Consider the following 13,212-nt stretch of genomic DNA (forward strand, 5'->3'; position numbering starts at 1 on the left):
CTACTTCGTTTCTGACATCTCTTGGAAAAAATGTTTCATTACCATGCAAATTATGTTAGTCTTCCTTTCCAAGATCCATTGTCACACGGTGTAACATATGGTACACAGAATTGTGCTCCCAAGATTTATGCAGCAACTACATTTCGTAGCAGAACGACAATTGTGAGAGCTAAACCGTCAGATGACAGTCATCACTGTTTCCCAATGAGCTGGTGAATATTTCTGTACCTCATGGTTACTCTGACTTTGGGGGGGGGAGGGGGAGGAGTTTATTTCTGCTTTCTTCTAAACCCTTCCATTTTTCTTTAGCTTGTATCAGAAATATCATGGTGCCTTTCACAGCCTATGCCAAACAGAATAGCCCAGCAGCTTTAATGGGTGCTATTATCTTTCTTGAGTATGTCTGGGAAGTGAATATTCAGTTGGTACTTGGAGTGGCAATGTCTTGAACCACACAAAGACAATTGAAGCTGCTGGCCTCTCTTGCAAATTTTTGAAAGTGCCAATAATGGTAGTAGGAACTCAACTTTTCCAAGGGCCCTGAAACCTTGTAAGCAGAATGGGATAAACCTATGAGGGGTTTGATTCATCAGAGCACTGGAGTACAGTTCAGTGACTTCAGTGGGGCTTCAGGATGTGTTTAGAGTTAAGCATATGTTTGGGTGAACTGTTAACATCAAGTGTGTGATCAAGTGCTTTGCTGACTCAGGGACGAGACATTCCTTACAGCTTGTTGTTTTCCACTTTGCCATCTGGGAAGAGGCAGCTTGACAGCACGTGGGCTGTGTGAGACATTATTGCATTTCTGAAAGGGTGTTAACAGCCTTGAAGTTTCCAGGTTCTCTGAATCAGGAAATTTTGTCTCTACAGATCTAACTGGGGTAGAACAACCTCACTGTAGTGTTTGAAAGCAAACTGACCATGCCACAGCATTTGCTAGCTTATCAGTCAACCTCTGCCTAATTAACATAATCTCATGTTTTAGTGGAACTACTAAAGATGCAGGTGGAAAGCTTTACAGAACCTGCAGGTTTGGGGGCGTGAAATTGCCCCTTTCATATATTTTAGGAAGTCTCTTTTGCACCTGGACAACTGTAAGAACCCAAATTTGCAAACACTTTTAATTACAGAGTCATCTCTTCACTACACCCATTTTCTGAGCTGGGGGAGCACATCCATATTTATATGAAATAAATGTTGTTACAGGCTGTTAAGATAACTCACCCTCATGCTGCAGCCAGGTAGCGCAAAAGAGCAGGTAATACAGACTTCTTATTGCATTTGTGGGAGAAGTGCAAGATGTCTTGATCCCTCGGTATTCTCCAAATGATTTTAACTTCCCCAAAATACTAGGGGTTCACCTGAAAAATCTCCCATATCACTCCTCCATCTGGTCAGCACACACCCCTCCTTCTCTAATCCAATACCCTTCCAGTATGCCATGTAACACTCTTGACCTAAAAGCCATTTCTGTACTGTTGTGCTGCTTTGCATTTTTGATGAATGCTTACAGAAGAATAAATGTTTATTGTAACAAAATGCATTTCTCTGTGGGAACTCTTCTTTTTTTTAATTCTTTTCCAGTGACAAAATGTTCCCAGCCTTTGGATTTGGAGCAAGGATACCCCCAGAATACAAAGTAGGTGCATAAATGACATTTTCTAGTTTCCTTGGTTTATGAGGCACAAAATAAGGGAGAAACGGTTCAGTGCAGGACAGGGGCTAGGGGGAGCAGCTCCTACTGCTTGTTTTCTTTCATCTGGCTTTCTCACCCAGTGATACCTCACTGAAACCAGAAATCAAGGCTAGACATAAAATAGTTGTGTTACCCCCAAAATATTTCATGGTATTGGCATAGCTTTGTTAATGGATGCTAGTCTAGTAAGAGGAGAACTGATTTTTTGAACAACACTTGCCAAGCGTATTTTGAAGCTTTGTGAGCCCTGGTTTGACAGAATCCATTTTTGGAAGATGTGGTTCAGTGAGCAACTTTGTGTCCATGCTTTATGATGAAGAGATTTAACATCTTCCTGAAAATAAAGACTTTAGAAGAGTTTTGCTCCATGGCAAATTTCTGTGTCACGATGGACGTTGTCAATACCAGGAAGAGAAATATCAGAGCATGTATCCATGCTGGAGAGAAGTGATATTTATAAACAAAACAAAATGAGAGTGATCCACAGTGATGGTGCAATTGTGAGCATAAATATGCAGTCTGGTAGGGCTGGAGCGAAGACAGTGGAGTAAAAGAAGGAGCATCCAACAGAGAAAGGCCTAAGAAGAAATAGGCAGAAGTTCGAATCTTGTGTTGCGTATACAGAGGTAATGTGGGCAGAAGAGTAGTTCTGCACAAATAAGTAACGAAAAACTAGCCGGGGATTCTGCAACTCAGATACTATCTGGAAAAGAACAGCATTAGACTTCTGATCATGCAGACTTCATCCAGTATCCCCATGTCCCCTGCTCTGGGTTGTGTCTCTCAGCTGTGGCTGGGGTAGGGAGGTGAACACTGGCCAGGTGAAAATTTCTGCGCAGAGAGGGATCGTGCGTCACTCAGCATTGTACAGCATGAATCAGCAGATGAAAAAAAATGTACCAGTGTGTTCCTCATGGCTTGTAGGTTTGATACCTGCATAAGAATAACAGTAGTGATGTACAGCAAATTTGGTATGTGTCTTGCAAACGGATATCTAAGGTAAGTCAATGTATGTCTTAACAACATTGCCTTCTAAGCTAAAAAGCACTGTTATAAAAAAAGAGGACTGTGCCTGACAAGGTGTTTTGCAGTGCTCTGTTCCTGAAGAGTAACACATGGTTAATGCTTTCCAAAATCAGAGACAGCTTCCAGAACTTTGATACAGATTTTAATGTGGTAAATGCACACAGAACATCTGTGTCTGTTGTGTATCTGTTCCAACTGCAGCAGCTGACAACCATCTCTGCTATGTAAGGGGGGGTGTTTTAGAGGATAAACCTGAGCAGCCTCTACCACCAGACATGTTAGTGAAACACAGTAGCTACTTCTCAAATGTCCATCCCTGTGCCAGGAATATGTGCCTCCCTACCCATGGCTATATAGCAGTGTTGACTGGGTGAGTTGGACTATATGTCACAACCAGATCGCTCTTTCAAGCCCAGTATTGGCCATCACTGACAATGCCATGTACTATAGTGATTGTCCTGAACAAAGGTACCAGCCTAGTGGCGTGCCAGGGGCTGGTTGTTCCATCATCTGTGAGGTGACCGTCATTGCATGGGGGAAAACTTGCAATTCTTCCAGCTGCAGAGAGCCATCCTTATCTAAGAACTGCTTGAAGGAAGATGTTAACTGTGCCAGCTGAAGTATTTTCACTGGTTTGCTGGTGATGGCAGTAGAGTAAAATTCACAGCACAAGACTGTTTCTTTCTCAGCCAAAATAATCAGCTGGTGGCATTGATGCCTCAGGTCACATGAGCATATTGGCAACACACCAGTTTTGTTGGTCCCCAGCAACAGCCTCTTCACCTGATTGTGAGAGCATATCTCAGGTGTCAGCTGAAAAACACATGTCTTGCCAGAAAGTGATTTCAGGGGGACTTTGTAATCAGATATTCCTACAATCACCAACACCAATTGATTTTCTGCTTTGGCAGAACTGATGTTTGGATAATTTCCTAACAAGTACTCTTAAGAAGGTCAGAGACTTGCATTGAACTTAGTAGCCTATGCATGGATGAAGGGTCTTGCCCAATAGCATGAGCTGCCCTGAAGAGTCTGTATGTTGCTAACCTCTCAAAGCAAGAAAATGGATGAATCAGGACCTTCAGATTTTGAGAAGTTCAGGAAAAATAAGGATAAACTTAAGAAGATGGGGCTACTTGCCTGTGGATTACATATGTGTGAGTAAACAAAACAAGTCCCAAAGAAAATGGAGATGCAAGTGAGGGCCCAGAACAACATCTTTAATCTCCACTATGGAAAATTGTGACAGAAAATGACAAAGACAAAATGATCTGACATCAGCTTACCAACGTAATAAAACTTTGAAGAAGAGAAGAACCATGTTGCGAGGGGACTAGCCCTTCTGTGCAACAGATGGGGACAAATGATTAGCTTGGTGTCTATCATGGGCACATCCAACTGGAACTGGATTAGGAATTAACAATCATCTGTGCTATTGTTCAGTCCCTCCCTGTGATACTCTACACGGTCCATAAAAGTATCTGTCTTCTTAAAATAAACTGTATCAACACTTTTGAGTCCCTGCTTGGCTTTGGCTGCACTTCTAAATTGAAAGATACACCCTCTAAGGGAGTGAAGAGTCAGCCTCATCATGATGCATTAATAAGTCAAGACCAATAAACCTGAAAATCCTTCAGTAATTTAGTCCACACTGGTATCATAAAGTTAATTTAAAGCCAACAATGATTAGCATTTGATGTGGAACATAGCCAAGATGCATAGGAAACAGAGAAGAAACTGATATAATTAAAAGTAAGAAAGACTGTAGAAAAAAGTTCTCCCAGCTTGTCTCCCCTAACTTCTTATCTTCTGCTGCAACAATATGGTACACTATAGAACACCAGAGCAACACTACAGATCTCGTGCTATTCAAATGTTCTTTTGATGTTTTCAGTCAAAGGTATTACAAGTCATACATATCTTTTGTTTTATTAAAGGACAGCAGTGTTATAACTGTAATAATTCACATCTTCAAATTTAGGTTGAATCATCTGAGCCCATCATGTGGATAAATCAGCTTTTCATTTTAATTCAGAGTGTCTGCTTTTGAGCCTCCAGTCCTAATGAGATGATCTAACCTGCTCATAGCACATTGGTCTCTGCACACCAGCAGCTGCTCTTTTATTTCTTCCAGTAGACACCAAAATGCTAGGGCTGTGGAAGAAATGACTCCCACTGCCAAGGGTTTCTAAGTAACCATGAGAGCCTCCACACAACTTGAACAACATAGCTTCCTTAAAAGTCTAAATGAAAGCTGACCAACATATGCATGGCAGTAACACAGTGAGGGAAGGCCAGAGGCAAGCAGCCTGATAAAAACAGTAGGCAAAGTAAGTAGACTGAGTGGATTCAAGTCTAATTTATGTCATGCTCGGTCACAAGCTGTAGAAAAATGAGGCCTGTAACTCACTATTCAGCATGAATCAATGCTAACATTGCTATTTAGGATCAGCTGAAAGCCACTGCTTTCAGGCTGGCCCTAAGCTCTAAATTTTTTTGCCAAGGTTTCCTTGGCGCACTAGACCACATGGGAGAAAGGTGTCTGTTTGCAGTGTTGTCAAACCAGTGCCTTGGTTTCATACTGTCTTGAGCTGCTGCCAATAGCCTGGGATGGGTGCTGGAGGGCAGTATCCACCTGTCCGTTTAGTGAGGTTCTAGCCTCCTCACATCCTTTTACATGTGACAAGAAAAGCAATGTTTGCTATGCCAACTATTAATCCCCATGGAAAAACACCGCCCCCCCCATTTTACATTAGCACTTCAGAACAATGTCAGTATCTACCTCTGCAGGCTCTTCATGAATCTCTTGAGGTTGAACCCTTTTAAAAACGTGTTTTTATATATGCTTTCTACAGAATTTCCATTTCAAGAGCACACTGCTATGTTACACTGGCTTTATTTTCCCTCATTTCAGCTCCAAATGAACGCTTCAGCTGTTAGCAAAAACCCAGCAGTTTCTTAGTGGCATAAGGAATCTGTAGGAGTGAAGGAAGCAAGACATGCCATATATAACATTTCTCATCAGTCTAGAGATCTTTCATCTAATATTCAGCAATATGATCTTTTTTCCCCAAGGCCTGACAAATACATCACCCTGCTCCTTGATCTAAGTAAACCTCTGAGAGCAATATTCCCCTCTTGAGTTTCTATCACACAAAACTTGCAGAACATGCCGGTTATTCCACAGCAGCATCTCCAACCAATCACTTTTCTTTTGTAATGAGAAGAAGTATCTGAGAAGTCTGATGTGAAGTGAAGAGGTGGCAGATAATATGGACTCAGACACTGCTGCAAAAGGTCACAGTGAGGAGGAGGAAAGAAAGCTGAACCACACACACTAATTTCTTAGCAGGCAGAACTCAAAGGAGCTGAAAAACCACACAGCAGCACAAAACTTACTGTTAAAATTAAAAGAAAGTTAGAATTGTGTCAGGTCCATGACAGGTGTATTGCCAATAATGAAGTGTTCTTTCCTAAAGAAGAATTGCAGGCTGACACCTGAATAGGTGCAAAACAACTTGCAGTTTGTTTCAAGACAGTCCTGGTTATTTCTGCATTTTTAATGAAAGCTTCCTTCACTGCTTATGCTGGGAAGAGTTGCCAGAGAAAACCTCACTGCAGTTACAGAAACAGTACAGCATCTTTACGACCCTAACCTGCACTGTCCGGTTTGCTGGACAGGTAAGGGACTTGAAAGGTGCTGTGGTCTCTGTGATTCCTGCACTTTTCAGGAGCTTGAGGGCAAAAATATATGCAAACCTGACAAAAAAAGAACCAATAGAAGGATGTGTAACAGACCAAGGGAAAAAACAGAATTTGTCACCTTAACTTGGATTTAGACGTGGAAACTGGGCAGCATGCTCAAAAATCAAGTACAAAGGAAAATAAATGGCCAAGCGTTGCCAAGCAGAAATGTCTACAATGTGATCTTAGCCAGAGACGCAAGCTGTCCAGCTCCCAAACTATTTGATTAATGAGCATTCTGAAAATAATAGCTTTTGAGCAATGGTTCTTTAAATTTGTTAGTGTCTTAAGCTTTTGCAAAATATGCAGGCATTCCATATTTAATTTTCAGACTGGCAGTGGCTTAATAGTGTTCAATTTATTCACAGATAAGTGCTCAACATTGTGCATCTCAGCATTTACGCTTGTATACATCTATTGTTCATGGATTTTTGACAAGCTCTACTTAAATTAGTAAGAAAGCATTCCTAAACATGCCTGAGCTTGTCAGATTATTTGTCAAGTAGTCCCAGTACCATCACCGTAGAGGTTTCTGGAAATCTGGAGCTATTTGGGACAGAGAGGTTAATTTAAATGAGTTCAACAATCTAGAAAGGGAAAAAAAGGATTACTAATTTTCAGAATTCAGGCATCCATATTCAGCATTTGCAAAATGAATGAAAAACATGGCTTCTGAGTCAAAGCAGCTTTTTATTTAAAAAGTGGAAGTTCAGTTAGAGTAAAAGGGGTTTAAAAAAATGTGGAGGCAAAAATAGAATAACCTGTTTCGATGCAACTGAAATAAAATGCCTTTGTGTAGTCCAAAAGCTTTCCAGCAATTTGCTTTATGATTTTGTGGGGTTTTATTATTTGTCAGATTCCAAGGTAGGGTTTTTGTTTGTGTTTTGAGGTTTCTATCTGAGTCCAGAAGACTTTTTTTTTTTAAAGATATGTCAAAAATTCTCATTAATTAGGAAATTCTCTTTTCCTTTCAGCCTTAATTAGAAACCTATTTAGCAAAGGCCATGCTATGAGGATGAATTTCATTACATCCCAATACGAGGGAAATAAGTTACCTGCTACATTAAATCAATGTGACTTTTCTACTAAACTGGTCATAAGCATGTGGAAGTATGGTTATGATTCTTGCAAGACTCTCACGGGTGCCATCATGTTGATGGACAGCTGCCTTTCTGTATGCAGGTGCTTGTCACTGTGTATGTACAGGCAATGGAGGCATTGTACAGTGGTAAAAAAAATTACTGTAATCTGCCTTAGCAAAAATATCTTAGACTGTTTATTTAGTTGATGTATCCTCAGAAATGCTGTCGTCGTAACCTACGTCATGATGTATGATAGAGCTACTTATTTTGCTTGTTAAAAACCTTGAAGATATTACCTGAGAAATAATATGTTCCTGGTGCAGGAAGTTCCTGGACAGCTGTGTTTTTTAATAATCCCGCATCCATGATGGTATCTGCTAAATAATTTATCTGGAGTCCTGCAGAGGGAAAAGATTAATACATAGCCAAGTGCAAGTAAATGTCCTTAGAGGCTTTGAGTGGTGTTTTGTGCAGCAACCTAGGTAATGCCAAGCTGATCACATGTAATCATCTCTGCACTCCAGAATTTCTCTTTCCTTTCCTTTTATGGATTGATTTATGGATTGATGTAAAGAGAGAGGAGGAGGGCTGAGCAGAGGGTCAGCTACATATTAGAAACTTAATCCAGCGTCCGTGACACAATCATGGTTCTGAGAAGACATTCCTTATCACGAGGCTGACTTCCACCACAGACTACAGTCTGCAGTTCTTTGCAGAGTTCTCTGTGCCAGGTACTAATGTAAAGCAATCATTCTCTGTTTGCGTGGCTTCACATATTCCAGGATTTCCTGACTGTTAGATTGATCCATCATACAAACCACCCTAGTGGATTATATAAACATGCTTGCTTCTGAGCAGCCAAGTGTCTTCTTGTTTCCCCTGAGGATTTTCCAGTCCTCAACATGTCAGATGTTCACACTTTTGCCTCCTTTACCCATTAGTTTATCAGTTCTGGGAGTGCATGAGGGCTGTGCCATTCAATATCAGAAACATGCCATTTAGTATACCAGCTTTTGGTCCTTTGTCATCAGCATGGTTTGCCTTTCAGTCACAAAAGCCCTTGCATGTTTAATTAAAAAAAAAAAAAAAAAAAAAAAGGAGGGAGGCTCATTACCTTGCACTGTTTTGAAAACAAAAGCATTGAATGTTTGATCCAAACCACCTTTTGACATGGGTGGGCTTACATGCAGTCCTATCAAGTAGCAGCCCGAGTTCAGTAAGGCCTTCAGTACATGTCATGTGCCTGAAGTCTCTGCTGGTTTGGACCCTCTTGAATTCTGGCCACCACAGAGGAGACAGCACAGGGGCAGGTTGAAGCACAGCTGGTTTTACTTACCTGAGTGGGGAATGAGTTCTGAGCATTTGGAGAAACTCTGCTTTAAAAATACCTGCTGTTGGCTTGCCTTGGGTGATGATTTCCTGTTTCTGAACCATCACTGAGCTGCTCGAAGAACTTCTCTCCTTGACATTGTACTTAAATCTCGTTTAAATTGTGATACATTGTTCAGAGAGCACAAGAAACACCCCAGTACTTCTGCACATTCATTGTGTTTCCTGTCCTGCCTTCAGGATACATTTTAACACTGTTCTTGGTGAATCAGGATGACAATGTATGAGGGCCACTTGCTTTGGGAGGATAGCAGCTGTTGCTCAGACAGTATTATTTTTTGGATCATTGTGCACACTTACTAGACTTGGGCTTTCCTTATTGGCCTGAACCGTTGTCTACATTTTTCTTAAGTAATAGCCTGGGTGCCATAGCTCTGAACCAGATAAATTGTTTGCATAGTGTGATCCTGAAAGAGATATAGCAACAAAAGCATCCAGCCCATGCTTGCATGTGAGATTAAAATACTGTATTCATAGCTCTGGAAAAGAATTGTGATACTCCTTTAGCTATAATTTCAAATGCATTTGGAATAAAGAAATAAAATCACTGAAGAGGCACAGTGTTGGAAGAATCAGCCTGCAATACATAAACATGCATTGCCATCCTTCTTGCCCTTGAGATGCAGTTAATACAAAATACAGAAAGCCTAAAGGAAGAAGAAAGGCTATTGAACAACAAAAAAGTCATCAATGAGTGAAAACTCACATAACTTTTCTTGACGGCTGCAATTACCTTTGGCCTGCAGCTGGTCATGAGACTGGCAGATACCAGCTGGGCAAAGTGTGCCGAGAGACATACAGAGCAGCCAGACAGAAGGGCTCTGGAGCACCTCTGAAGCGTATCTGACAGCCCTGCTCTTCTGTGCCTGCTCAGAGAGGAACATAGGTAGTGACTTTCTGCATTGTCTTCCAAGTTGGGTAGCCTGAATGGCCCATGTAAAACCCTCTGTAGGAGGCAACTGATGCTTGGTGTAGACATACCAAATTCCCAGCTGGGCTGAGGTGGCTGCAGACTCTTCAGTGAGTTTTTGCTTCAGTCCTTTCCCATCATGGTAGAAGTCCTGCTTTATTTAACCTCTTAATAAGTAATGGTAGGCATCACTGTGGTGAGCAAGGCCAGCATATGATGGGGAAATTCAATTTCTCTATGAGAAACTCTCTTTGGCAGTAATTAGCCAACTTACACCACTTTGCTTTTACAGAAGCTTCTCTGTAGTCATGCATTTAATCTATGGGTCAATTAGTCATAGACCAATTTCCATACTGTGCTGTGAAGTCATCTAAACTAGCAAATAAAACAGCTACATCCAACAAATAAATCTCTTTCTGCAAATAATCCAGGTTCCATTGTACAGGGAGTAAACAGGTTGCTTTCCATATGACTAGGACTGTTGACACTTCTGAAGGTCCTACGGAGATCTATAAAGTCTCAAATGTGTGTAATTGGAGTTAGCTGTATAAATGCCTTCATGAATCTGGGATGATATACCTGAGTTCAACTTTAAATTATGCAAATCACTCATCACTCATAATAATAACTCTCAACCATATTCACTTCCTGCAAACCAAAAAAAAAAAAAAAAAAAAATACAGTGTGCATTGCAAGACAAAAGTTGGGCTTCATTCAAGACAATTTAAGACAAACAGGAGAATTAAGAGACTGAGCTTCAGAGCTGAAGAGATTAAAAGGAATCAAGCCTTCTCAGTGATCAAAGAAAGGAGCAAAAGGGAGTCTGGAAATAAATGGAGGCAAGGACAAACCTTAAAACCAGAAAAGAGCATCTGAAGAAGGTTTCAGTCCCAACAGATTTGTGCTGTGGATGCAGATCTCTAAATGACAGACAGATAGAAGAAGCCTGGAACCTGAGACTTAAATTGCCTTGCATTATTTGTGCATACAGAAGTCTTGTATTATTTTCCCAAGCCACTAAAGATACAATACGTTGTTTTATTAGAAAATCAGCAACTTTTTGTATTCACAGTCATTTCTCTTAGAAAATAGCTCTTTAGTATTTTATTACAGGCAGATTTTGAGAGAGAGTGGGATGTTCAGTAAACTTGATGAAAAACAAGAGTCTTCGTTTTTTTCTTATTAATTTCCCCCCAGCCTAGTTTAACTTCTTAACCAGCTTAGACCCCTTACATTTCTTACATTATTATTTCACAGTGGGTCTGGGTGCTTCCTTGATCTCTTTGGAGAATAAATTATTTTCCCAGTACTCCCATGGCCTTCAAATGAGGAACTATTCACACATATGAGTGCAGGATTCAGAAGGGGGCTGAGCTTCTGCTGTCAGTGCTGAATCACAACCTGCTTTCTCTCTCTGAGATGCTGAGCTAGGGAGAGCTGTCATTTAAGTCTCCTCAGCAATAGATCCCTCTTCTGAGCCTTGCATTTATAGCCCAATCCTGACACCATATTTATGTGATTTCTCATGTACTTGGGTGTTTTTTCTTTATGCTACATTTTCTTTGTTTTGTTGTTGTTGTTGACAAGTTTGATTCCAGTTTTGTTACTTTGTTTCTGCGGTGAGTTCCAGCTGGGACTGTATTTCATACTAATGGCCGAACCCTTGAAAGATCTCTGGTTTAACACAGAAAGAATGTAAAGGGTGTTTAACCGCAAGTCCTCTTGGAATAATTTTTCTGACTACAGCCTTCTTCTCTTCTTTCCATTTATCTGCAGGTCTCTCATGATTTTGCAATCAATTTCAATGAAGACAACCCAGAATGTGCAGGTAACACATTAGGACAGACTGCTGTATTTTTGCTGTGTGCAAAATGTGCTTGCATTTTTTATTGTATCCCCTGAGTATTATTCAAAGTGTTTTTTAAAGAAAGCAGCCAGGATTTTCAAAACCTGACAGACTCCAAGCCATCGGGCTTAACTTTAGAAACCTTAGAAAGTGCCACACATTAATTTCCTGAAAAATAGGTCCCTTTGAAAGTACACCATGTTGGACATTCAGCACTTGAACTTCCCCACATCACTAGCATTTCTGAAAACTAAAGCCGTGTCTGCTAGATTCGTTCCAGATCTTCAGCTACATCAACATCATAGGTTGTGCAGCTAAGAAGGGCAGGACATGCAAAAGCAGGCTGTGAACCTCTGTGATCAAAGATTCCCTTGGTTTAGAGCCAGTTCTTTGGCCAGACCTATAGCAACAGTAGCCTGCTGCAAGTCAGCCCAGTGATGTCCAGCACCAAAGGGTCAGGGTAGCAGCTGAGGACTACTGTCGTAGAAGGAAGCATACTTTCATGACAGCAAATGCAGCAGGAGGCTGTTTTAACACAGTGTAAGATATTGGTATGTTCTAGCAACAGTCACTAATCCTTGGTAGTCAGAGGCCAGATTCATGTAGCAGATGTTGCTGTATGTCTTGTTGTAGTGGGTTGACCCTGGCCAGATGCCAGGTGCCCACCAAAGCCGCTCTATCACTCCCCCTCCTCAGCTGGACAGGGGGAGAAAATAAAACGAAAGGCTCGTGGGTCGAGATAAGGACAGGGAGATCACTCACCAATTACCGTCACGGGCAAAACAGACTCGACTTGGGGAAAAATTAGTTTAATTTATTGCTAGTCAAATTAGAGCAGGATAATGAGAAATAAAACCAAATCTTAAAACACCTTCCCCCCACCCCTCCCTTCTTCCCAGGCTTAACTTTACTCCTTATTTTCTCTACCTCCTCCCCCCCCTCAGCAGCGCAGGGGGACGGGGAATGGGGGTTTGGGTCAGTTCATCACACGTTGTTTCTGCCGCTCCTTCCTCCTCAGGGGGAGGAGGACTCACACTCTTCCCCTGCTCCAGCGTGGGGTCCCTTCCACGGGAGACAGTCCTTCACGAACTTCTCCAACGTGAGTCCTTCCCACGGGCTACAGTTCTTCACGAACTGCTCCAGCGTGGGTCCCATCCACAGGGTGCAGTCCTTCAGGAACAAACTGCTCCAGCATGGGTCCCCCGCGGGGTCACAAGTCCTGCCAGCCAACCTGCTTCAGCGTGGGCTCCTCTCTCCATGGGGCCACGGGTCCGTAGGTCCTGCCAGGAGCCTGCTCCAGCGCGGGCTTCCCACGGGGTCACAGCATCCTTCAGGCATCCACCTGCTCCGGCGTGGGGTCCTCCACGGGCTGCAGGTGGATATCTGCTCCACCATGGACCTCCATGGGCTGCAGGGGGACAGCCTACCTCACCATGGTCTTCACCACGGGCTGCAGGGGAATCTCTCTCTCTGCTCCGGCGCCTGGAGCACCTCCTCCCCCTCCTTCTTCACTGACCTT

At 42.0% G+C, this 13,212-nt stretch overlaps 1 protein-coding gene across 2 annotated transcripts in view; it reads left to right on the top strand.

Moving 5' to 3' along the window:
• The window catches only part of CPNE4 (copine 4), a 250,984-nt gene that overhangs the window by 223,787 nt on the left and 13,985 nt on the right, over positions 1–13,212 (top strand). For both annotated transcript variants that reach the window (XM_050915715.1, XM_050915716.1), the window contains exons 12-13: positions 1,585–1,639; positions 11,624–11,675. In XM_050915715.1, coding sequence (XP_050771672.1) covers positions 1,585–1,639; positions 11,624–11,675 — 107 coding nt within the window. The remainder of the gene's footprint in view (positions 1–1,584; positions 1,640–11,623; positions 11,676–13,212) is intronic.

This window comes from Gymnogyps californianus, chromosome 2, assembly GCF_018139145.2.
Source record: "Gymnogyps californianus isolate 813 chromosome 2, ASM1813914v2, whole genome shotgun sequence".
Lineage (NCBI taxonomy): Eukaryota > Metazoa > Chordata > Aves > Accipitriformes > Cathartidae > Gymnogyps > Gymnogyps californianus.